The sequence below is a fragment of the Uranotaenia lowii genome, unplaced genomic scaffold, assembly GCF_029784155.1.
Source record: "Uranotaenia lowii strain MFRU-FL unplaced genomic scaffold, ASM2978415v1 HiC_scaffold_606, whole genome shotgun sequence".
Taxonomy (NCBI): domain Eukaryota; kingdom Metazoa; phylum Arthropoda; class Insecta; order Diptera; family Culicidae; genus Uranotaenia; species Uranotaenia lowii.
The window spans coordinates 1-25000 of NW_026598541.1; the positions used below are offsets into that span (position 1 = coordinate 1).

The window sequence follows — 25000 nt, forward strand, 5'->3', positions numbered from 1 at the left end:
GTAGATCTCCTCCACCGCCGCAGATGATCTGCCGACTATATCAATGTCATCGGCAAAGCAGATAAGTTGACTGGATCTGTTGAAAATCGTGCCCCGCATTTCGCCCACCGCTCGTCGAATAACACCTTCTAGCGCCACGTTGAACATCATGCAGGATAGACCATCACCTTGTCGAAGCCCCCTGCGCGATTCCAACAACTATGTAGATAATAAACACGTCATACTTACCATTAGTAATCATACTCTAGTTCAAAGATCACTCATTATCTTATATCTATCGAAGTCGGAATAAATTGGCTTCTGCGATTTATGTTTCCAAGTATCAGTTGTTTCATCATTTTATTCATTCGTTTTCAATTTCATCATTCATCTCATTTTTATTTCAACAACACTTAAACATAGGAGTGTATAATATGCCTTACTGCTTTTTTACATTTCTTGAAATTTATGTTCCAAATTATTCAACCGATCAAAAGCGAATCGAAAAAATTTGAGCCTAATCGTGTGTTATTTTATATATTAAAACATAAAACATGAATCTCGGATCGCACATACCGAATACCACCACACGATAGGTACCTGCTTAATAAAACCAAGACAAAAATAATAAAGTAACTTTTAAACTGGCATAAAGCTATCAGTGTCATTGTCGTAAAACTAGAACTTGAGCCGGTGAGGAAATTCCTATCAGAATGCCTTTTTTCTCTACCGAATCCTATGTTTCATGCGCCATTGGTATCGTTTAGGTTCTCTTAGTTGTTGTTATTCTCAAATGTATCTGTTTAATCGAATGCGCTCTATTCCGAAATTCCCAATAGATTCTTACAGAAGACGGTCAACGCAAAGTATTAGAATTGAGAGCAGAACGGGTAAACAAAAGTCAACTTAAAAAATCGACTCGCCTTTGTAGTTAATATTAATGTGGTTCACTAGCTCAAAAAGTATTTCCTGTCGTCTATTGTATCCTTAGAGTAAGATTTCAGTTGCAGTTTTTTCCTCATTTAATCATTACATGTTTAGGTTTTGCAATATATCAATGTGCTATAGTAATCAATATACTTTACTGTTGTTTGTTTTGTTATTTGCATTATAATTACATTTTATGTTTTTCATTCTTTCTTTTTTTGCATTTTCTCTTTAATATTAATATTAAATCGTAGAAAAAAGCGTAAAACTCAAAATATAAATTAAACACATACTTTTTACGTTAGGGTGTATTGTTTTTTATGTGTATGCATATATTTTCACGTATGGGCATGTAACTGGACATGACAATCTTTTAGCTTTTCCTTCCTATTTGCTTGATTTTAGTAAAAAGGTTTTACTTCTGCTTTCGATTGAAGAAAAGGAAAAATAGTTAATTGTTAACGTTATTATAAACTAAAGAAAAGCTTTAGTTCGGCCCGTTATTGATCTCTTCCGCTGTCGATGAAGAAGTGGACGTTTTACGTTCCGACCCCGGTGTATCAGTAGGGTTCTTCTCCTCACGCGGCTTAGCGGCGCCGAAAATAGTGGCGGCTTGTTTTGTATCCGCTAGTGCATTCAACGGAGTGTCTACGGTACGCGGTTTTAGGTTTAACTTAGGTCTACCAACATCTCGCTCTGCGAGACTGAGCTGAGACGATGGACCGCCGCCGCCGCCACCGCTTTGCTGTGGTTGATCGTTCCTTCGATCGTAGTCACGATGGTCACGGCGACCTGCACCACCACCACCACCAGCACCACCACCTGGGCCACCGCCGCCGCCTCCACCGTATCGATTGAAACGGTCCCCTCCATCCCGACTGTAACTGTCACCTCTGTCGTGGTCACGATTCCAGTCGTCTCGGCCACCTCCGTCTTCGCTGAAGTTACCATATCTACCACGATTGGGCGCACGGTCTGGAAAGGGTGCAGAAAAAAAGGATTAAAATTAAAGAGACCAAGGCATAGAACTCAATTATTACACGCGAAGCCCGTTGGTCAGGCGCAACTCATGAACGAAGAATTGATTTTAAGCTCATTTAAGATCGGTTACACAACCTACGATGGCCTAGTGTTGTGATGTTGACGTCTTTGACGAACGAGAAAAAAGGCTCAGTTCATTCAGAAATGGGACCGTTACGAATGCGTGTATCTCAAAAACCATCCGTTTGATCGGAAACTTACTATGAAGGAAATCAAGGTAATCTTATGATAAATAATTCATGAAAAAAATTGAAAAAAATTATTTATCTTGTTTTGTAAGAAATATTTCTACTTTTTTCTTGGTATTTCGCATCGGCCGGCGCACTCTTTTTTTAGTCATGATATTGATTTTCGGTCCAATACTTCTCTTTTAGAAGAAACTGAGGACAATTTGTTGGATTCAGCTGTTTCAAAATTTTCAAAACTTGATTATTTTATAGCCACTTAAAAGCATTTTTACTGGAATGTCTGGTTGCAAAATCGGAAAAAGTGAGGCAAACCATCATGAGATTAAATAAAAAGTATAATCGGTTAGTATAGATCGTAGGTTGCGAAGGGAACATACAAGATTACACTTTTTATGCTTTTAAAAACAACTAAAATCAAAGTTTTCGCTTTGAAAATTGTTGTTTGTTTTCCACATGAGCAGAATCTTGGCAAATCTTACAAAACAACCAGCAAATACATACTTTAATCTGCTAGGAACCTAGCCACGAGCAGAAATTTTATAGTATTCAAACGCTGGAATTCGTTTGAAATAGGGTTTTTCATAAGTTTTGTCGTCCGTCAGAAATCATCTGTCTCATTGCCTCGGCACCGGCTATACAGCCTACGAACTCTGGAACTAGCAAAAATTGGTTGTTTGAGGTTAGGTTCGAATGACTCATAACTAGGTAACCCTTTTAGCTTATCAAAGAAAAATTGCGGGACATTTCAGCGATCTACACTTAGTTTTTCGGTTATTATAAAATCTGGTAAGGGACTTGACTTTCCTGAAGACCCTAAGCATTAGTTGCCGATCATGTGCTTCACTCCAATGCTTGATTTGAACTTTGTGGACATTTTTGACAGTATTAACATCTAGACGAGACTTTGGGATGCTTCAACCGTTGGTTTGGATCATGTCAATCGAAAAATGTAGATTTTTTTCTTCATTGAATGCTCAATATTTTGATGGGGGCTGTTGTTGCCTTCAGTACTGATTTCAGCATCGATTCTTCCAACTAATGATAATTATGTTGATATAACCATCAGTAAACATGATAACAAAGACTTGAAATAAAATTCTTATCCCCGCCCAAAATGAAGAACCCTATCCATTGTAGTGTCTCATAGACAGAAAATGATACCTGGCCTGGAAGTTGGAGGGGGGAGGGGCTGCCTTTCCACCTCACAAAAAGTCCCTTTCTTTGATAAAACAGTTTTGATCCTGCACTTATTCTTTAAGTTTAATATGTTTGACAAGAGAAAGTGACTTTCAAGGCGCGTTTATCATTATGGATTGGGCACATGCTGCAAACAAATGTGAACGATATCTGCAGAGAACCATTCGACTAGAATCTAGCTACCAGACGAGACAGTTCCAGAAGCTCGATAATAGAAAGTGACATTGAATGAATTACTTATAAAGTCGAAACATACAACACGCGACTCACCATTGAAATTATTAGGGCGCCCACCACGGTTCCTATCGAAATCGTTTCGGCCGTAATTGTCATTGCCATAATTCCTATCGCCACCTTGTCGATTGTTGTTCGGGTTCCCGCCCTTATTGTTAAAATTACCTCCAGGTCCGCGATTCTGTTGACCTCCACCACCACCGACGCCTCCCCGCTTGTTGAAGCCCCCGCTGGAATTAGTCAAAAAATTATGTTATTCATCTTACTTTATTTTTCAAATTCAAACACTCACCGGTCGTTCTTTTTCTGCTCGGCTATGTCAATTCGAAGGGTGGCCGTACTATCATTTAGTACGATCATCCCGTCCATGTCCAGCGCACCCTTCAGCTCTTCAAGGGTGGCAAACTCCACATAGCAGAAGCCTTTGAAGATGTCCGTCTCCTTGTCCTTCACCAGGCGGATGTTTTTCACCGTGTAGTCGGCGAATATTCTATTGAGATCGCCCTGGACCACGCCCTGCGGCAAGTTGCCCACGTACGCGATGTAGGGCGGTTCCGTAGGAAGCGGTCTGCGGGGCCGCTCACCACCAAATCTGTTAAGAAAAGGGGAATGAATTCAGCCTCATTAGTATTTGGCATCTTAAGACGTTATTCTGTCTTCTCAAACTGCGCAATATTAAGACACTTCAGATTGTTAAATGCTTTTAGATACTTTAGATTGGTCAACTACTATAAATTCTACAATAGAAAGAAAAGTCACCTCATATGACTTAAACTAGGTATTCAAAAAAATCGAAAAACTGAAAATGTTAAAATTTGTGAACGATGAGTAGAGTTACAAAATCAAAATCAAGGCCAGAATAGTTCATTTAAATTTATTCAATAATTTTTTGATTCAAATCTGAAACAAAAATGTGCAGGTAACCACACAATGTTCATTAACAAACATTACTTGCATTAAGAATAATAATTAAACTTTATTTTTTCTTTGATTTTTAAGAATGAAACGAAAAAAACAGTTAACTTTTTGTAAACTATCACTCAAAAATATCCACACGTTTATGATTCGAAATTTAAATATTTGAATAAAAGAAAAATTCGGCTAGTGTTGTTCAAACTACGCATCAAACGCGTCGGGTTGATAGTGAGATAAAAAATAATTTACTTGGTATGATTCTTTCCGCAATCCTTTAAATAAAATCTTCATAAATATGAAGTGTTGATCAAAAACGCAAACTCTGATTTAAGAAAAATGTTATCTTTCTGAAATAATCAAATAAAATTGTTAAAATGAATGGCAAAAAATTGCAACTGTTTTACCAAAAAAAACTTGAATTCCTCTTGGTGAAAAAATTAAAAAACAAAATTAAGCCTTCAAATTTTTTCTCGGGAATTTAAAAGCAATCTGTCATTCATCTACAAATGCCTTCAAATAACGTTTCAAATAAAACTTTGAATCAAAATTTAAATAAAAAAATCCGTAAAAAATCTAACTTATTAAATATTTTTGCATCCAACCGAAGAGTACCAAAAAAAGAGGAGCAATTACGCGATCAAGCAGTTTGATTCGGCTGTTTTGTAACAGCTCCGATAAAGAAATTAGGTAAAATAACGGAATTCAAAATGTTGCTGATTGCCATTTTGCAACCTGTTATCACATTAGGGTAGTGGCACTTTCGGGAATCGATTGATAGGTTCGAAAATATCTATCTCTGGGGTAAACAAATCATTATGCAACTATTCGGCGAGTCGTGTTTTTATTTTTGCTCCAACTTTTTGGGATGACACGATCTCTCCCGGCAATAATATCCATCATCAGTGGGGTGGCAAAGAGAAAAACTAAGATCGGCCGGATTTATCATCGTCATTGATCGTGGTATCGAAATGTGTGATACGGCGAGGGACCGAGTCTTGCTCCTCGCGAGACTAAAGTATTTATAGACCATTTTTGTTTGTTTCCCGTCACTGTTGCTTTTCTTTTCCAATACTTTTGCAAAAGTTCATTTATCGGTGGCCGTTGCCACTGAATATAGAGAAGAAAAAAAAACACATTTTCCTGTACATAATTTTGCATTTCGCCGACAGGGCGCCGCTTCATAAGCTAGCTAACTAGCTAGTCAGCCTGCTCAGAAGGGGAAAAGGACCAATCTGCGAAACATTCGGAAAAAAAATCGCACCACGAGAACACATTTTTTCAAATGTTGATTTTCACTGCACTTTCCAGCCCGGCACGATCGGAATCACTCGCGGTGGAAGGGTTTCCACTAAACTTATAGTTTTACGCAATTTTCCGTGCCATTAGGTGTGATTTTTCTGGTGAAAAAGACAATTTATTTACCTATTATTATCATGTCCACCTCTGCCTGCCATATTTGCTATTGAAAGCGCAAGACTTTTTCGACACTGACACCGACCAAAAAAGTCACACGAATCTGCACTTGGAATTGTCAGACCGACTGTGGACCCGTTGTCGGGTACATTTGATATAAGTTCTATCAAATGCCTAACTAAACAATACAATTGGGGCGTTGTTGTTGAAATTCACGCTGGATTTATGCTTATGCTCCAGTGTTGTCGCGAGTTTTGAAAAATCCCTTTTTTGACGGATGTTTGCTTGCACATTTAATGATTTCACCGAATACTTCCGAACGCGAGCAAACTTCAATGACAAAAAATATTTTATAAAGTTTAGATAATTTCCTGTCTGAATTCTGAATTCATTAGATTGAAAGAATGATTCGTTCTATAGATCCTTCAAAATTCAAAAAAAAAGGCATACACAGGGGGCTTGCGTGCGTTCCAAAGTCGTTTGAAGCACGAGAAAGAATACAACACATATGCCATATTCGTTTTCATCTGGTGGAAAGATGGTTGTGCACCAACTGCTGTCATCTTCATATAAAAAAAACGCTTTGACAGCACTTGGTGCACTACCGGTGCACCACCAGGATGAAAACGAATATGGCAATAGAAATATCACGCAGTAAAAAGCAGAGGACTGAACCAGCTGTCAAATCGCATACAAACGCACCGTACCAATTTTTTGGTACCAGAACGTCAGTGTGGTTCCCGAAATTAAAAACTTCACCCCATAACAGATTCGCAATAGGGTAACATTTTGGTTGCCAAACGCATCTGTTGTTGTCATACTGCAGATTTAGAATCAATTTTTACAAGGATTATGCTGAAAACTCTGCATTTTGTGCCCAACCATAATTTATTAATGTTACCAAAGATCCCTTTTTTTGTGTTAAGGACTTTCTCGCACTTGACTCACAATAAAAAACAGCTGTAACTTGCTTGGCAGTCTACTACAAACTGACTCCACTTTTATTCTTACATCATCTTCATGCAACATCGGATCGCGTACCGTTCGTGATCAAATACTGACATGACAGTCCTCCACCCTTTAATTAACGTTTATGACAATATGCAGCGAAATACATTTTTAAATAACAATATTCAATTCATTTGGCAAGTGCTCACTTAATAATTCAACAAATCCGATAATTTTATAAATAATCAAACCATATGCACTCTCATTATAAATCATCTCTGGAAATTCCTCGGCGGCCCTTGGACAGCATCTTTACATCGTCTTTTTATCCGCTCTGATCTTCTGAGACCTGTAATTACATTATTAGCATTTCTTAGAACATTATCAAAACCGGAACTTTCAGGGTAAGTTTCGTCAGGAAATCCAGCAAAATCAGGTTCTTCATCATCTTCCCGGAATCTTTTTTTGTTGACCCTTTTGAATAATATATTGTTCGAAGCTTGTCTTTCAGTTCCTAGTTTCAATTGATTACGATGTGCAGATGAAATGTGGCCATTAACTGAGATTTGAAAAACATTTAGTGACAATCTTCTAATGAAAACTGCCTCCAACCAACGAGCGAAATCCTTTCGGTGATTTCGATACCATATTTTATCCCCCATGACCAAGTTATCAAATCTATCTAACTTTTCAACGTGCTTATATGTGGAATGTTGTTGTTGTTGTTGCTGCTTATATGTGGTATCTGCTCTTTGGCCTACAACCGTTTGATTTGGAACTAAATTTTGTTTGTAATGATTCTTGGGATTTATTAAGTCCAATATTGTTTTTGGTTTAAACGATAAAACATGCTCAGATGGAAAACTTCCACTCTTTGTTAAACATCCATTTCTATAATTGATCAGAAAATAGTTTATTTTCTCTTCCATATCCAAACTCCTTGTTTGTGGATCAAGGAAGAATTTCTTGAGAACTTCCTTCGCAGTTCTCACAGTCCTTTCTGCCTGACCGTTACTTTCCGGATGGTACGGTGGACTTTTGAGAACCACTATACCTTGTTTTTGCATGAATTTGACAAATTCAGCAGAGTTAAAGGGTGGACCTCCGTCTGTTACGAGGACATCAGGTAAACCAAACCGAGCGAATACATTAGTGAACTTTTTTAAAACTTTTTTACAATCTGTTCCGAATTGCATATAATCCAATTCTATCCATTTCGAGAAACAATCTACTATCAACAGAAACACCTTTTCGCCTAAATGGAAAAAGTCTGCATGTATTCGACTAAAGGGACGAGTAGTAGGTATCCAAGATGAAAAAACTTTAGTTTTTGAAACAACTTGTGTGCGATTACAAGTTTCACAATTTTTTACATATCTTTCAATGTCCGCGTTGATACCGAACCAAAAAACAACTCTCCTAGCTAACTGCTTTATTTTTACCATACCAGCGTGATTCGAGTGTAACATCTTCAAAATGTTCTGTTGCAAGGATTTTGGTATAACTACTCTTTTCTGAAAAAGAAGGCAACCAGAATGTAATTCCAAATCATGTGCTTGTGCTTTTACATCCTTATAAGCGCGATCAACTCTTTTTGGCCAGCCTTGATTCATGAAATCAAACACCTTTGATATAAAAGGATCCTTTTTAGTTTCAGTCGAAATCAACCTGAAATCTAATGGCAAATCTTCTGAGAAGTTTAAACTTTTCACATATTCTTTATCCAAACTTCGTGGCACTGGACAAGAGAGAGGAAATCGCGAACAAAAGTCCGCATTACCCATTTTATTTGATGGCCTGTATCTTATCTCAAAATCATATATGGAAAGTTCCATTATATAACGCTGAAGGCGGGTAACGAAAATAGAGTTTTTTCCTTCTTTTCCAAACACACCTAGCAGAGGTTTGTGATCGGTGTACAAAACAAACTTTTGCCCGTATAAATAACGGTGAAATTTCTTAATACAAGTTACTACAGCCAGTGCTTCTAGATGTAATATCGGGTACTTCTTTTGAGCATCATTGAGACTGAAAGAAGTGAACATTATAGGTTTTTCATGATCATCTACAACATGAGCAAGAACACCACCCAATCCATGATTACAAGCATCCGTCACTACAATCAGAGGCTTTTTTGGGTCAAAATATTCAAGAACATTAGATTTCAGAAGATATGTTTTACACTTTTCAAACTGTAGGCTGCAGTGTTCATCCCAAATATATTTGGAATCTTTTTTTAAAAGTTTATAAAAACAGTTTAGTCTAGAAGACAGGTTTGGTATAAATTTACCGTAAAAATTTATCAATCCTAAGAACGACTTGAGTTCGTTCGGATTTGCTGGCGGTTTTGCTTTTGCAATCGTTGATATCTTATCAGGACAAGGTTTAAGCCCATCTTTACTTATAATGTGTCCTAAGAACGTCAACTCTTCAACGAAAAACTTACACTTTTTGAATTTAACTTTAATGTTGGCTGCTTCTAGCTTTTCCAAAACCTGATATAACCTAATTTCGCATTCATTCTGGTCCCTCCCAGAAACAATTAAGTCGTCTAGATAGCACGAAACTCCTTGTAATCCGTTCAATATCTGGTCCATCACCGATTGAAAAATGCTAGCGGATGAGGACACTCCCTGTGGCAACCGATGATACTTTTTTTTTATAATTCTTTATTTGAAACGGCTCATACCTTCAGGTTTTAAGGAGCCAAAATCGTTTTTGTTTTTACAATTGTTTGCTTAGCTTAACACTTTGAGTTTAAAGAAAAAGATGATAGAAAGGGAAATATGAAAATAAAAAGAATTATAGACGGAGATCGATAGCTTTTAGAAAAAGGTAAATTTCGAACATGTAGTCCAAGTCTAGCACAGCTAGCACGTCTCTCACTGGAACGTTAAGTGGTTTTCCTCGGGCCCGAAGGGAGTCTAATAAATTCGTTCTGGCGACAAGATGGACCTCACACGACCAGACAATATGCTCGATGTCATGGTAACCTTGGCCGCAACTACACAAATTGCTGCCAGCAATGTCAAAACGATAGAGTACCGCGTCTAAGGAATAATGATTGGACATGAGACGGGAAAATATACAAATAAAATCCCGACTCAAGTTCAATCTATTAAACCAGGGTTTAAGGCTTACCTTTGGGATAATCGAGTGAAGCCACCGACCCAACTCACCCTCGTCCCATTTGCGCTGCCAGTTGACAAGAGAATTTCTCCTAACTAAAAAGAAAAACTCGTTGAAGACGATCTCACGCTGATACGTGTCGCCTTCTGTCGCCCCCACCTTTGCCAGAGAGTCTGCCTTCTCATTACCCACTATCGAGCAATGGGAGGGAACCCAAACAAAGGTGATGGAGAAGCGACGTCTTGTTAAAGCACTCAAAATATCCCGTATCTTCTCAAGGAAGAACGGTGAGTGCTTTCCCGGTCTTATTGAGCGGATTGCTTCAACAGAGCTGAGACTATCTGTTACGATATAGTAGTGTCCCGCAGGCCGTGAAGCGATGGTGTCCAAAGCCCAAAAAATTGCTGCTAACTCTGCTATATACACAGAGCATGGTGACTGGAGATTATAAGATGCGCTGAACATTTCGTTGAACACTCCAAATCCTGTTGATTCCTCTATAAGTGAACCATCGGTAAAGTACATTTTATCAGCATCGACGTGTCTATATTTAGCATCGAAAATTCTGGGAATCAGAAGTGGGCGGTGGGAGTCCGGTATTCCACGAATTTCTTGCTGAATAGACAAATCAAACTGGACAGAAGAGTTGTCGTAGTCTGGGATGTAAACACGAGTTGGAGAATACGAAGAAGGATTTACCTGCATGGACATGAAGACATGGTATATAGACATAAATCTGGTTTGAAAATTTTGCTCAAGTAGTCTTTCGAAATTTACAATCACCAATGGGTTCAAGACCTCACACCTGATTGTAGTATCGTACTAATGATGACAACCCTGTGAATAGCACCCCGGTGAATACAACCCGGTGAATAATCACCTCGATACAAATGTAGGTGTATGTGCACAAGGAACAACGAGTAAACGATACCGAGCCATCGGGAGTCAGTCGTATGCTGTACGAGCGACGAGCAGGACGCGACTCTTACGAGGGATACTACATTGGCGACGAGGATATAGAATCCCACGGGTGAGTATTATGTGAAAAGAAAAAAAAGAGAGAAAGTAGAAGTTTTGTGTATTTTGAAATGGTTGTTAGTCGCTTAAATGCGGATAGAACAGAAAGTCTGACACCATTCTGCAGAGAAGCAGGGTAAATGAGTCAGAAATGGGTCAGTCGCTTAAATGCGGATAGAAATATAGTCTGACACCATTCTGCTTAAGAGCAGGTAAAATGTATATGAAATGGGTCAGTCGCTTCAATGCGGTTAAAAATGAAAAGTCTGACGCCATTCTGCGAAAGAGCAGGAAAATGTATTAGAAATGGATCAGTCGCTTCAATGCGGGAAATAAGAAAAGTCTGATTCCATTCTGCAATGTAGCAGGTGAACAAAACGCTTTAATGCGGTGTGTGAATTGAAGAAATTCAGTGGAAATGGTTGGAAATAGAGCAGTTGCTTTAATGCGGAAAACTATCAGGAATCGGAGTGATAATAAATTAACCGATGATACTTGTTTAGACCTTTAATTGTATTAATAATCATTATCTTTTTAGCATGTTCAGTCAATTCTAGCTGTGTGTATGCACCCGCTAAATCGAGAGAGCAGAACACTTTTGCTCCTGATAATGTTGAGAAAATGTCCTGAGCCAGAGGTAGGGGATATGAATTTGGCACAATAATCTTATTAACCGAGACTTTGCAATCTATAACCAGTCTCAAATCATTGTCCTTCTTGACAATTGCAATCACAGGCGATGCCCACTCACTGGCTTTTACTGGCGTTATAATACCACTGTCTTCCAAAGAACTTAAATGCTCAATAACTTTTTCCTTAAGCCTCAAAGGTACTGTATAAGCCTTTTTGAATATTGGACGATCTTTTTTGAAAACAAGGTCGCCTCTGTATCCTACTATAGGTCTTGAAAAATCATTATTGAAAACAGTTTCAAATTTTTGTTTAATATTTTCAATAATTCGTTCATTTTTACTTAGTATATTGACATTATTTATAAACAAATAGTTTGTAAAATTTTCTCTCCAGTTTCCGAAGAAAATATCGAGCCAATCTCGTCCAATAAGAGGAATAAAATTACAAGCACTTTTCAACACAATTAGTGTTACGTTATGTGTCAAATTATTAATAGAAACCTTTGCTGTTAAGCAACCTAAAATTGTTAGTTTCGCCCCGTCTACAACTGACAATTTTCTGTTACAAGTTTCCAAATCATGATTGGAAAGCTTTTCGCGAAACATTTGTTCACTGATCACTGAAACAGCTGATCCACTGTCGACTTCCATGCGAAATCTTACCCCACCAATAATTACATAAATAAATACAGGACCATTTACCTTAATTGACAAGCATTGCAACTCATCATCCGAATCAGTTGGATCAGGGTTTTTGGATCGCTTGAAATCGAAGCTTGGGGACACGTTTTCTGTTGAATCATCCAAAAATCGTATTGATTGCTGAGATTTCTTTCTCTCGAAGCAATTTCTTCTTATGTGCCCTTTCATGTTACAAAAACTGCACACAACACCTCCTCTGGATCGGTCCCGAGAGTATGACCGATCTCGTTGTCTATAGTTGAATCGGCTTTGGCGATCGCGAGATGGATACACTTCTCGCCTACCGCTATCTCTAGACCTTCTCCAATCGACTCGATCATCACTCCATCGGCGACCGATCCGTTCAATGGCGCTTACTCTCTCCGTTGTTTCAATTCTGAATGTATGTTTAGCCATCTGTTCCCGAGAAATCAAAATCCTTTCGATTTCATCTAAACTTGGATTTTCCAGCTCGTAAATCCGTTCTCTAGCTTTCAAATCAGCAGCGCCTAGGGCAATGCGATCTCTGATTTGATTTTCTTTTTCTTCTGGGCCAAATCCACAGCTTTCAGCTAACAGTTTTACGTCCAATATGAAATCTTCTACCATCTCATCCTTTCCTTGAACTCTTCCATAAAACTTTTCTTTCCTTTTCATTCTACCATCTGTTTTGTCATAACGATTTTTTAAGCGGTTGATAACATCGTTATATTGCAGTGTATTTAAATCCACACCAGGGAATAACTTCTTTATTTCACTAAAGACAGTAGCCCCGCCAACAGTGATAAAAAGCGATTTCCTGCTTGCCTCTGGCACATTATTATAATTGAAAACGTATTCCAAGCGTTCGGCGTAATCCGCAAATGAGGAACCCGGAACATACGGTTCAACTGACCCAATAAAAGTGTTCATTTTTTTTTTGCTGTTGAAAAATAAAAAAATATATAAACCTTTAAGATTTATTAGTCTAGAAAATTAATGTAGCTGTAAAGTGTAGCGCAACATAGATACCTTATTTCGTCACACGGTTTTGTTGCACAGTTGCACACGATACAATTTCGATTTACAGCAACAACAATAAATGTTTCCAGAGAACCAAAATGAACTTGAACGGTAACTCACCTTTTCAGCTATTTCTCCCACACTCACGAGAAATTTCTCGCTTTACAGTTGAGATCAATCCCGCCGGAAAACGCGATGGCGGCGAAAAAATGTTCCGAGCTTGGTATCCAATTTTATAAGCGAAATCAGAACAATGGCACTTCGAATAATACCGAATATCTTCACCTTTCTTTATCGATGATTTTTGCACAAAACTTTCCGCTTTGGTTCCCGTTTTGGTTTCACAAACTTATCTGATTTCTGTTTCGCACCGGTTACACAGATCCAGAATGAATCAAAAGATTTTCTTTTCAGCGCTACAACAGAAACCCACAACTCGATTTACGGTTTCAGATTCGTACGCTTTTACGCTTTTTAAAAAAAAAATCCAGGTTCACACGGGTTCAATCACCCTCGTCGCCACTTTTGTGTTAAGGACTTTCTCGCACTTGACTCACAATAAAAAACAGCTGTAACTTGCTTGGCAGTCTACTACAAACTGACTCCACTTTTATTCTTACATCATCTTCATGCAACATCGGATCGCGTACCGTTCGTGATCAAATACTGACACGACACCTTTGATTGACATTCCCGAGCCGCAGATATCATTTTAAGGATTATTAAAAAATTGCCTCTGGTTGAAATTTTTGCAATGAGGACGCCATGTTGCCCCTATACGTGTTTCACTCGTTTCATTTTTCTTCTTCCTGTGGGTTTCTTGACTGAAAACTTGGTACGGGAATTTTTGTTTTCTTCAGCCCCTTGGTAAAAAGACGGGGGTCGGTAAAAAACATTTTGTAATTTTATTTTATCTTCTCAATGCATATAACCAGAATCATGATCGGACATACACCGAAAAAACTTTTCACTTCAGCGTATACGTGAAAATGTACATAGATTTTTGCCACCCTGAAAATCATGTGAAACCTACGTGAATTTCAGATAGCAAACGAAACTCGCGTAGCAAACAGAATTCACATAATTTTCATATGTGTTGTAGGTGAGCTCCATTTGAAGGGCATATCGTTCACGTAGATCGTATATGTATTTCACATAGATTTTATTAAAATATGAACGTAGTGAGTCTTTTCTGAACAAATTAATAAAAATGTTTTGGTTTTGCAGACGCATTTTATTGTTTCGACTAATTATAAAATGTATACCTCCACTTATCTTAAATAACACTACACTTCACTTATTTAATTTATTTCACTCACAATGTTGTCGCATTAAATTCGTTGGATGATCCTTTGGTGGTTGTCTGCCCATCCTAGCTGGAAAATTCCAAATTCTGTTTAAAAAGGAAAATATGTAAACAACAATCACACAATAAAATTTTTATTACTTACGGAAAATCAGCTTCTTTATCATCCGTAATTGCTTTAACTGCCAGCACCAACTGTTGAATGGAGGCCATATTGAGTATTGTCTGTATTCTTTCACATAGATTTTACGTGAACAATTTATTCAGAGCTACGTGAACATCACATAGAATGCACCAAATCCCTTTGTACATGGCGGATCACTGAATTTTCACGTAGTTCGAATGTGTCTTTGTATTGGCAGCAAACGGCTATATGAATTTCACGTACAAATCAAGTGAATTTGTATTAGCTTCTAACGGCGTGTTCGTAAATTGATTTTTTCTATCGAAGTGATTTTTTTATCGATGCTGGCGTTCGTAAATTCCTAACAAACGTATGCAAAAGCATATGGAAAGTGATTTGACATCTACCAAATAAATCAATCGACTGATGCATCACCCAAAAAAATCAATTTACGAACGCGCCGTAAGTGGTTCATGTAAGTCAGGCGAAAATGAGCGCCTACGTGAAAATCCAGGTGAATTTAAAGTTTCCTTTTCGGTTGAGTGTTGATTTTACTAACCGCAGCGGTTTGTCCCTCGATTCTGGAAAACCGAAAAGGGATTTTTCTTCCAACTGTCAGTGCCGTCTTTTTCACGCGGTGTCGCTGTCAGTCGTGTATTTTTATGCGGTGCGTGTTTTGAAAGCGTGTTTTCGAATAATCCACACTCGATAGCCTGAACTTTCGTTTCTAATTTCTCGGCCGCATGTGGTAGCCTTTGGCGAGTTTTATTTTGCAAAATGACTGCAAATACCGAAAGCACCGGAAGGAAACCGATAGATAAGGCTGTGTTTAAGTTTTTCGAGAAATTTATCAACCAAGATGAGGCGATTCGTGTCCGCGGAGCAGCTGAGCTGCTCGCCTTCCTAGCGAATGACGATAAGGTAAGTGTCCCACTCGTGATATAACCTCTATATTGTGGATTCATAATTGGGTTTGTTTTAATTAAATGTTTCAAGGAAAAGGAACGCAGTTACGCTTTGAAGCGATTGGTTCGCGGCGTAGGTTCGAATAACAATGATTCTCGGGCAGGATATTTTACGGCTCTGGTTGGGTACCTGCAGCAGGTAAAGGGAACCGAAGCGAGTCCGTCCGTTACAGAATTGTTCAATTTGATGAAATCAGAACTCTCAGATTCGGACAAAGATGAAGGTGAAGATAGGAAACAAGTAAAGTTGGAGTTGCGGGTAGGAAAAGTATCCGTCTGTGGGGCGATCATCATATCCGGTCTCATCGAGGAAGGTGCCACCGAAGATGAGCTGCAAATGGTTGTGAAGGCGTTGAAGAAAGGAATGCACAAACAAGTTACCCCGCTGGCAATGAGCTATCTGAGCGAACTTGTACAAAGGGTATGTTGCCTAGAATTTTTGTGTATAGGAAACATGATTGAATTTAAAAGAATATTTAAATAATTTTATTTCCTTTCACAGGTTGAAACCAAGAAGTTCGGCAAGGTGATGTGGCCAGTGTTGGAACCAGTGCTCAACGTATCCAAGGAAGAACACACGATGGATACCATTTACTTTTTACTGGCGACGACTACAAAACATCGGAAAGCTGTTAATCAACAATATTTTGAAACCAACTTTGGATGTTCCAGTTTGCTGCATCAGGAAAACTTCGGTTTCATTGCAAAATTACTGTGGGAAATTCAGAACACTCTCACCATCAATCATCCGTTGTACGATTTCGTGATTGAAGTTTTGGTGAACCAAGGCAAAATAGCAGCTTTCTGGGACACCGGTGTTGAACCGATTCTGCTCGAAGATGAAGACACTGAGCTCAAATACAAGGATATTGTAACACTGAGGGTGTTGATTACGATTTTAGGCAAGCTTGACAATTATTCTTCAATCCCAGCTCTCCTAAGTCCCGGATTGCTACAGATGGTTATTAAGAACACAAAAAACTTTGCCCAACTTAGCGAAGATGTACGGGAGCTGTATCAAGAAGCTTTCACTGCACTGTCCGTATGTTTCGATAAAGTTGAAGAAGATTCGAAGTTAGTAATTTTTGAAAAATTGGTCAATTCTCCCAGTAGTATTCTGATTGAAAAGCACGCACCAAACAAACTTATTCAAAACTTACTGTCAACGATGAATGCCGAATCCGTCAAGGCAGTCGCTGAGATTTTGAAAAAGCTGATCTTATCGCAGGATAACGAAAAGGTGTTGAATTCCGAGAGAGTTCATGCTGCTCAAACGTTGCAAAAACTACTGACTAATCGCCATATTCAAACGGATAGTGAATGGCGCATGGATACTGTGAAGTTTTATCTTAATCTTGGTCTTTTTTATTCATCGGATGGAAGAAAAGTTCTTAAAAGCGTTAAGAATCAAGAATCAGTTATTTCGTCCGATATCGTGCCAATCATGAAGTCGATATTTTTCCATTGCCTGGAACAAAAACATTCAAAACTTTCCGATGAGAAAGATTTTCTGCTTGTACTGGTGGAGTATATTCAGGCTATTTTCCAAAAATCGGGAACCAAATCGCTTCGAGCTCCCTTGAGCGATATCCACATGGAACACTGGACACGTATGTTCAATTCGATAACGAAAAAAGAAAAGCAGAGCAACAAATTGAGCAATGTGTTCCAAATCCTGATGATGTACATGGGACTTCATTTGTTTAGTGAAGCAGAAGTGGCCGCCAGTTCGATTGCTGAATTGGAAAGCGTCATGAAACGTATCCAGGGCAAGAAAAAATCCAAGCCCTGCGGCAAAATGGAGATCAACCAGAATGGAACGAATGCAGAACCGCAGTGGATCGAAGTTGTTGTGGATCTCTTTCTGAATTTGATGTCGCAAAACTCGCACCTGTTGCGGAAAGTGATCGGACACGTTTTTCCGCATCTATCCGAGGAGATGACACTGACGGCGTTCAATCAAATTCTTTCGGTTGTCAACCTGAAGGATAAGACCAATCCTTTGAGCGTCGAGGATTCTGGTTCGGTAGATGGTGAAGATAAAATGGAAACGGACGAAGAAGCTGACAGTGAAGATGATGATACAAGTGGCGTCGGTTCACAAAGGTAAGTTAAAAAAGTCGATAAAAAGTATTAAATAAAAGTATTTAGTCCAGTCCAGTTCAGTTATTCTTTTGCACTAACTAGGCTGACTGCTAGTTGAAACTTAATTTCGGCCATACAATGTGCTTTATTTACATTTTTGCTCTTTGTATCATATTTCTATTCTTTTTTTTGTAATTTTTGCGCTAGGTAGTATTTTTATTTTTGCTGTGTGTCCGTTTTTACCATTTTTGTAAATTTGGTTATTATTGTCATTATGGTTTATTATTTTATTTTAATTAATTTGTTTTATTTCATCATTTTTTCATTATCGCACTCTTAAAATTGTTTATATAAATTTTACGTGTAAAATACATATATATTTGCCATGAAATTGTTAAGAATTTGTGATTGTTTTTTCTCTCTTTGGTTAAGAAATTTAATAGATTTATGATAAACACAATCAAGTTCTTGGTCCCTTATGGAAGTTATGGTTCATAATTTCAATTGCCACCTTTTCTTATTATCAACGGATAATGAATTTTAAGCGCTTTGGAGCTACTAAAATTCATTAAATACAATACAAAATTTGCACAACGCATTTTTGGGCCAATAAGTCATCATTAAATTAATTCGTTTCAATAAAACAAAATTTTCTTTTCCAGTGACATCGAGAACTTTTCCGGGAGTGAAGACGTCGACGAGGACGAAGATGAAGATAGTGGTTCGGATGACGACGAGGAAAATGAAAAAGTAACGGATAAAATGCGAATGGCCATACAGGCAGCCCTCGGTGGTGCTCACCCGGAAACAGACACGGAATCTGTCGATTTGGATAACATGAAAGAAGAGGACGGACAAAAACTAGATGCAGCACTCGCGGCAGCCTTCAAGATGTTCAAGGAATCCAAAAAATCTAAGCCAACGAAGGAAGATGTGAAGGTTGATACAACGCTTACACATTTCCGCATGCGAGTCTTCGATTTGATCGATATTTACCTGAAGAATAGTCCCAACATGATAGTTTGCCTGGAGCTAATGCTATACATTTTCGAGATGCTTCCGGTGGCAATCAAGGAAACAAAATACAAACAAATTCTGGAACGCTACCGTTGCATTTTCAATAATCTTATCAAAGTCAAACAAACCAACGTCGATGTAAAAGATGTATCTTCTGAACAACTCGTTCAAATCCTCAAGGATTTAATGGAAAAAGTAGCCAAAGGCCCATCGTTTCCGGACAAAAATCAATATCTATTGAAAGCCTGCCAATTCATCGTGATTTGTGCACAACTTATAGAGAAGAATGACGAAAACAATAGTGATACTAGTATCGCTGAGGTCTTCTGTGAATATCTGAAGGTTTTCATTGCTGATCGCAATCCACCACTCTCGCTGAACGTATTTAGCATGCTGTTCAAGTTAAACTGGGCTGCTAATTGGCGATTGGCAAAAGTGTTAGCTGAAAATGGCCTCAACGTCCAAGTCCGAATTATTCGCCGAGCACAGACCCTACAACTTTTAAAGGATCTTCTGAGAAACAAACGGCTTATAAACAGTAGCCTGCCACAGACATTGAAAACAGTTAAACACATAGGCAATCAAATCAGCCCCTACATGGAGGGACTCGCGGCTGCCGATACAGTAGCTCAAAACGAATTCAGTGAACTTGTCCAACTTTTGCTAGAGCTAAACGCCGTTCAACGGCAGCAAAAAGACTTTACCGTCCTGAATTGGAAACAAGCTGGATCGCTAGTACAAAAGCTTCGCCGCGTGAACTTGAATTCCCAAACTATGTGTCACTATTTGAGACTTTGCAAATTTCTCCAGCTGGAGCCCATCAAAAATGATAACGAAAAGAAAAATCAAAACACGAGCTCTAAAAGTAAACAGAGCAAACAGCAGAATAGTTTAACGAATGGTCAACATCATAGCGAAGATGAGAACGATGACGATGATAACGTTGAACAAGCGAAAAACTGCAACGGAAAGATGAAGCGCAAGAAAAAGAATAATGCTGGTGATACTGCCAAACAGAAGCGTTTGAGGAAAGAGGAACGACTGAGGGCCGCTTCTCAAGGACTAGAAACGGTTTCTTTCGTAAATGCGGAATAATGCTTTTTGTTTAGTTTTTATTTCCCTAGAACTATGAATGAAAAGTTATAAAAAATATTTTCTTTATTTTTTTGTCTGTATCCGATTAGCCATTTTACGAAGGTATTTAAAATAAAATATTTATACATATAATAACTTGTAACTTAAACAAAACTAAATTTTTCGGCTACCAGATTCAGAAGGGCAGCCGTCTCGTCTGTTTGTTCTGTACAAAGTACTCGATTGTAAATATTGCGCAAAGTTACTTAAATATGTCACGAATCAGGGTTGTAGATCATCTCTAAAGTTCAGTTCCGAATGTTGACCGGATTTATCGAAAAACTCAGCAAATGGCTTAAATTTACAAATGGTATTATAGTCTGATTTCAATGAGCAATGCGATGTGGCTGAGAAATTGAAAAAGTTTATTTCTGTTTGAAAAATAGATGAAAAACAGGAATTTTGAGCAGCTCCAATCCATGCTTAAAATAAGAATAGAAGAGTATAAAATTCGTTAAAGTTACACATTTGTGAGTAAATATTACTCATCCATGCATTTTGACAGTTGCTAATAGTCTAACCTGTTTCCAAATAGACCGCAATAAGTGTGTAGAGTTTTCATTTCAGCCATTTGTGATCAATTTGCGATTACTAATGAAAATTTGAAAACATCCGAGAAGATTGTAAAGCTCAAATTAAGTTTCCTAGTTATATTATCAGGAGCTAGTCTAGTTAAGGTGCATTTATTTCACTTTAAAGTCGTGAAGTGATTGTTGCTCGCGAAAAAAACAAACAAACCGAAATGCCCCGTGTCAACTTTACCAGATCTGATCGGATCGCCCAGATGTCGAAGCAAGAGCAGCTTATCGCCCAAAAGCGGCAGCAAATTTTGGAAAAGCAGCGCACCCTGCAAATGGCCAAACAAATAGCTGCCGAGGCCACCAAAAGTAACACACTAGAGTAAGTGTCCATTGTGCGAATTGCTAGTTCCAATAATTTATCGTCGCATTTTTGCTTATGTAATTCGCGTAATGCATGTAAGTATGGCGATTTAAATACTGTTTTTTTTTCTTCATCAGAACCAATGAAACGGAACCGGACAAACCAGGAGGAACGATAAAGTTGCCTTTCAGCAATGATGGGTCGTTTTTGGAAAATTTCAAAAAGTTAAGCGAAAAGTTTGTCAAGCCCCCAGAGGAGACACCAGTTCAGGTTAAGAGACCCGCGGAAGACGAAGCCGAGGAAGGTGCATCGGAACTAAGCAGGTACCTACTTACTTTTAATAATCAGTCATAATTATTTTCGAATGAGTTATTTTTCTTGGATCCGGTTCAACGACATTTTTATAAATTATTTTCTAGCGAGAAGAAGCTCAAACCGGATGATGTTGTACTGGTTCCGGTGGCCCTTCCACCACCACCGCCTCCAACTCCACCCTCTATTCCTCAAATTCCAAACATGCCCATGGAGATTCCTTTTGCTGCATACTACAACATAGCACAGCCTGCTCCCATGATGGCTGCTATGACATCGGCATCGCTCATAGTGCCTTCAATTCCGCCGCACATGGTGATGGTTGAGGCACCAAAACCGATTGAAACTGCCATAAATGTTCCACCGCCAATGCCAGAACAGGTTGCGGTTGTTCAAAATTCTGAAGGTAAGAAACATGCCATTCATAAAATGCAAATGAATCACTGTGCGATGGACGTTAAACTAGTAATGATCATGATTGATTTGATTTTTAAATCAAAAAGTCCATACTGACAGATGCTTCAATTGCAATACAATTGTCAATGGTTGTAGTTCTTTTAGTTATAATTTTTGTATAGTATTTTCAGAGCAAATTAAATTACCAACAACAGTTGAAGAGTTGGTTGAATTGGTTGCCGATATAGGTGATGTTTATGAAGAAAAATTAAGTACACGTAAAAATGAGTTGCATCCATCACTGTGGTAAATTTTTTACTTATTCTCATTATATATAATCTTCTCCTACTCTACTATAACTAAATATGGTAATCGTAAGCGAATGCTAGTACGCATGGCATCAAACAAGTAAAGTGGCGGATAGTTTCCATTTGAAAATTGAACCCAGCTAACGCTGCGCTGAATGGAGTTTAACGAATGATGTTCGAGGAGCGGTAGAACATGTGTCGTTAAGTGTTGTTTGTTGGGCTTTTTTGGGTGCTGGTTTTTAAGAGGAAAAAATGAATCCATATTAGTGATTTACAGTTACAATTTAACATTTAACTTTTTTTAACTTAACGAAAAAATTATGATTGTCTTTTCAAGTTCAAGCTCTCCCTCAGATATAGCCGAGTACTTCTTAAATGAAAATCTTTCTTTTTTTATACAAGCAATTTAAGTAATTTTATTACCTCAGTCACGACAATTAGGTTCTTATTTTTTTAAAGCAGGATTCAGCAGAATTTGGCTTTAAATGAAAATTGAATTCTTAGTTCAAACTATAAACAGGTACTAAATAATTGTATGAGGAGCACCCAGTTTTCTTTATATTGGAAGCCTAGCACACGAGAACGCCCAACCTCACTCAGGTCATGTTTCACACTAGTCGATATTTTGAAAATTCACCCGCAACCGTTTCTGAAGCTTAATACTGTGAAGTACCTTTAAAGCATTGAGGATTGTTTTTCTTTAAACCCGCATATACTGTTCTTTTCATTGCGTAGGTTCTTATTCGATAAACAGTCTGAGGCTTACAGAAACTATCGGCACATGATTGTGGCTCGATTGTTCCGATCGGCCGGAATCGAGCATGTTTTGCCTCCACCGCCGCAACTGCTAGATACTAGCACACCGCCAGGTCCGGTTTCGGGTCCTGCCGATGATTCGAAATACGATCCGGAAGATGTTTTGGATGATACAAACATGGATGAAGAACTTCCAGACCAAGCCCAGCATTCTTTGGAGCCCCCGCAAATGCAACCGAATTATTACGGGGATGAAAATCATTTCTATGATGACAAGTCCACCACCGAGACCGATTCGGACACAGAATATGTCCGGGCGGCCCGGAAGCGCATCTTGAAAAACCTGAAGACGAAAACGATGAACGCTGGGAACGTTCAAGATAAAAGTTCCAGTGACTCGGAGGACGATTTCGGTGAAAATTCAGATAGCAAACAGGACAATGGTAGCGATAGAAGTGGAAGTAATATGGGTGCTAAATCAGGTAGGCAGCAGCGTCAGAAGAAAAAGACACGGTGGGGAGACAACGCTGAGTCGTCGGAAGTTCAAGGAATTGTAGATTCGAAAGGGTCAGCAGAAGGTTCTCAGAATAGCGGCAGCGAGAACTCCGATCACAAATTTTTGAATTTTGGCCAACAACATCTTCACCCAAATTCTCGATCAAATCCAGGGTTTTTACAGTTTGTGTTCCAAAACTATGGCACAATCGAAGTTAGTCCCGAGAGTTGGAAGAAAGCGGAGGAGCATTTCAGAATCCGGCTGCTCTATGAAGATATGTCGACAAAAATACAAGCTCACGAGAGATTCACAAGCGATCAAATTATGGGAGGTGTTCGCGGAAATTGCCCTGAGAAGAATAACGACGAAGATCAAAGGTTAAATTCTGAGAAAATGAATTCAGTGGTTTCATGGATGAATGAAATTACCAAGTTTTATGACCGATGTCGGCCTTCCAGTTTAGAGGAGTTTCTAATGCGGGATGAGTACGACGCATTTTTAGAAAAGTTTAGAAAAGACAATGAGCATTTACCCAACTTTGAAGATTATAAAAAGTTTAAACTCCAACAAGCAAAAATTGTTTCTACTAATTCTCGTGGAGAATACAGTTCGTCAGAATCAGATTTTAAAAATGCTCGCAACAACGTAAAATCAAATTCACAGCCTCCAAATGACTCGGTTCCTGTTTCAACTGAAAATGATAAAGGAGCTCGTAAACGGAAAAGTCGTTGGGGAGAAAAAATTCCAGAAACTACTGTCAATGAATGTTCTGCCCCTAAACCATCAACTTCTAATGAAACTCCCAGATCGGGACCCTCAAAACAAAGCACAAACGCACCAAAACTATCTTCTGTTAATCGCACAGATCCCGCATTGCTGGCTTATGTTAGACAAAACTTCGGATCAACAAATTTGTCCGAGGAAGATTGGAAGAAAGCAGAAGATCATTTCAAAATTAATCTTCTTTACCAGGATATGTTGCGAAAACGTCAGGAGGTGGAGAGACTAGCTGCCAGTGGAAAGTTCAAATACGAATATGACTCGGACGAGGATGTCGATGGAGGTACATGGGAGCACAAGTTGCGATCCCAGGAGATGGAAGCAACTCAGTTGTGGGCCACGGAACTTACTAAAAATTCCGAAGGAAAACATCATATTGGTGATTTTTTGCCCCCAGAAGAGCTTCGTAAGTTCATGGAGAAGTACGACGCTCAGAAGAATAACCGAGAGCCGAATTTAAGTGATTACAAAGAGTACAAACTGAGGGAGGATAATGTTGGTTTCCAAATGCTGCAAAAGCTTGGATGGAAGGAGGGCCAAGGACTAGGCGCCGATGGAACAGGAATCGTTGATCCAATTAATAAGTAATTTTTTTTCTTTCCTTAATTGAGTCAGTCAGCGGGCAATCTACTAATTGGATATTTTCTGCCGACTACTTTTTACAGGGCATCTCAACGAGATAATAACCAAGGATTAGGCGTTGCTTCAGCAGATAATCCGGAAGTTGACGATAACGAATATGATGCCTATCGCAAACGTATGATGCTTGCTTACCGGTTCCGGCCAAATCCTTTGGTAAATTTAGTCCCAATATTCCTTTGATCATTAATTGAAATTTTAACTTGCTTTCGCAGAATAATCCTAGAAGAGCATACTATTGAATATGCTCGCAATGTTGCACACGGGAAAATCGTGCTTGTACCCGTGCACTGAAACTTACAGTTTCTCCGGTACAGCAGTTGGTGAAATCAAATATTTAAAATAATAATCTCCAACTTGAGCATGCCGTCAATGACCAATTAAGCCGAGTTTTAATTGATTTCGATTTTTCTCCAAATTTTTATACTATTTGTAACTGAAAGCTGTTACGATTCCTGCAGCCGCGTTGCGTTTATTATTGGTATGCTTCAACAGTC

The 25000-nt window shown here is 38.6% G+C and overlaps 3 protein-coding genes across 3 annotated transcripts; 2 read left to right on the top strand and 1 right to left on the bottom strand.

The window, feature by feature from the left end:
* Positions 1–306: 306 nt before the first annotated feature.
* Positions 307–6057, bottom strand: LOC129760428 (eukaryotic translation initiation factor 4H-like). The gene is made up of 4 exons (XM_055758079.1): positions 5904–6057; positions 3859–4158; positions 3603–3796; positions 307–1881 (listed from the first exon to the last, which is right to left on the bottom strand). The coding sequence occupies exons 1-4, from the start codon at positions 5933–5935 to the stop codon at positions 1394–1396; spliced, it is 1014 nt and encodes a 337-aa protein (XP_055614054.1). The 5' UTR covers positions 5936–6057; the 3' UTR covers positions 307–1393.
* A 9305-nt stretch (positions 6058–15362) lies between these two features.
* LOC129760427 (myb-binding protein 1A) lies at positions 15363–19974 on the top strand. Its single transcript, XM_055758078.1, has 4 exons — positions 15363–15654; positions 15730–16119; positions 16201–17804; positions 18446–19974. The coding sequence occupies exons 1-4, from the start codon at positions 15511–15513 to the stop codon at positions 19893–19895; spliced, it is 3588 nt and encodes a 1195-aa protein (XP_055614053.1). The 5' UTR covers positions 15363–15510; the 3' UTR covers positions 19896–19974.
* Positions 19975–20473: 499 nt separating this feature from the next.
* On the top strand, positions 20474–24994 carry LOC129760429 (uncharacterized). Its single transcript, XM_055758080.1, has 7 exons — positions 20474–20834; positions 20954–21139; positions 21236–21534; positions 21707–21830; positions 22568–24448; positions 24530–24659; positions 24719–24994. The coding sequence occupies exons 1-7, from the start codon at positions 20677–20679 to the stop codon at positions 24743–24745; spliced, it is 2805 nt and encodes a 934-aa protein (XP_055614055.1). The 5' UTR covers positions 20474–20676; the 3' UTR covers positions 24746–24994.
* The last annotated feature ends 6 nt before the right edge of the window (positions 24995–25000 follow it).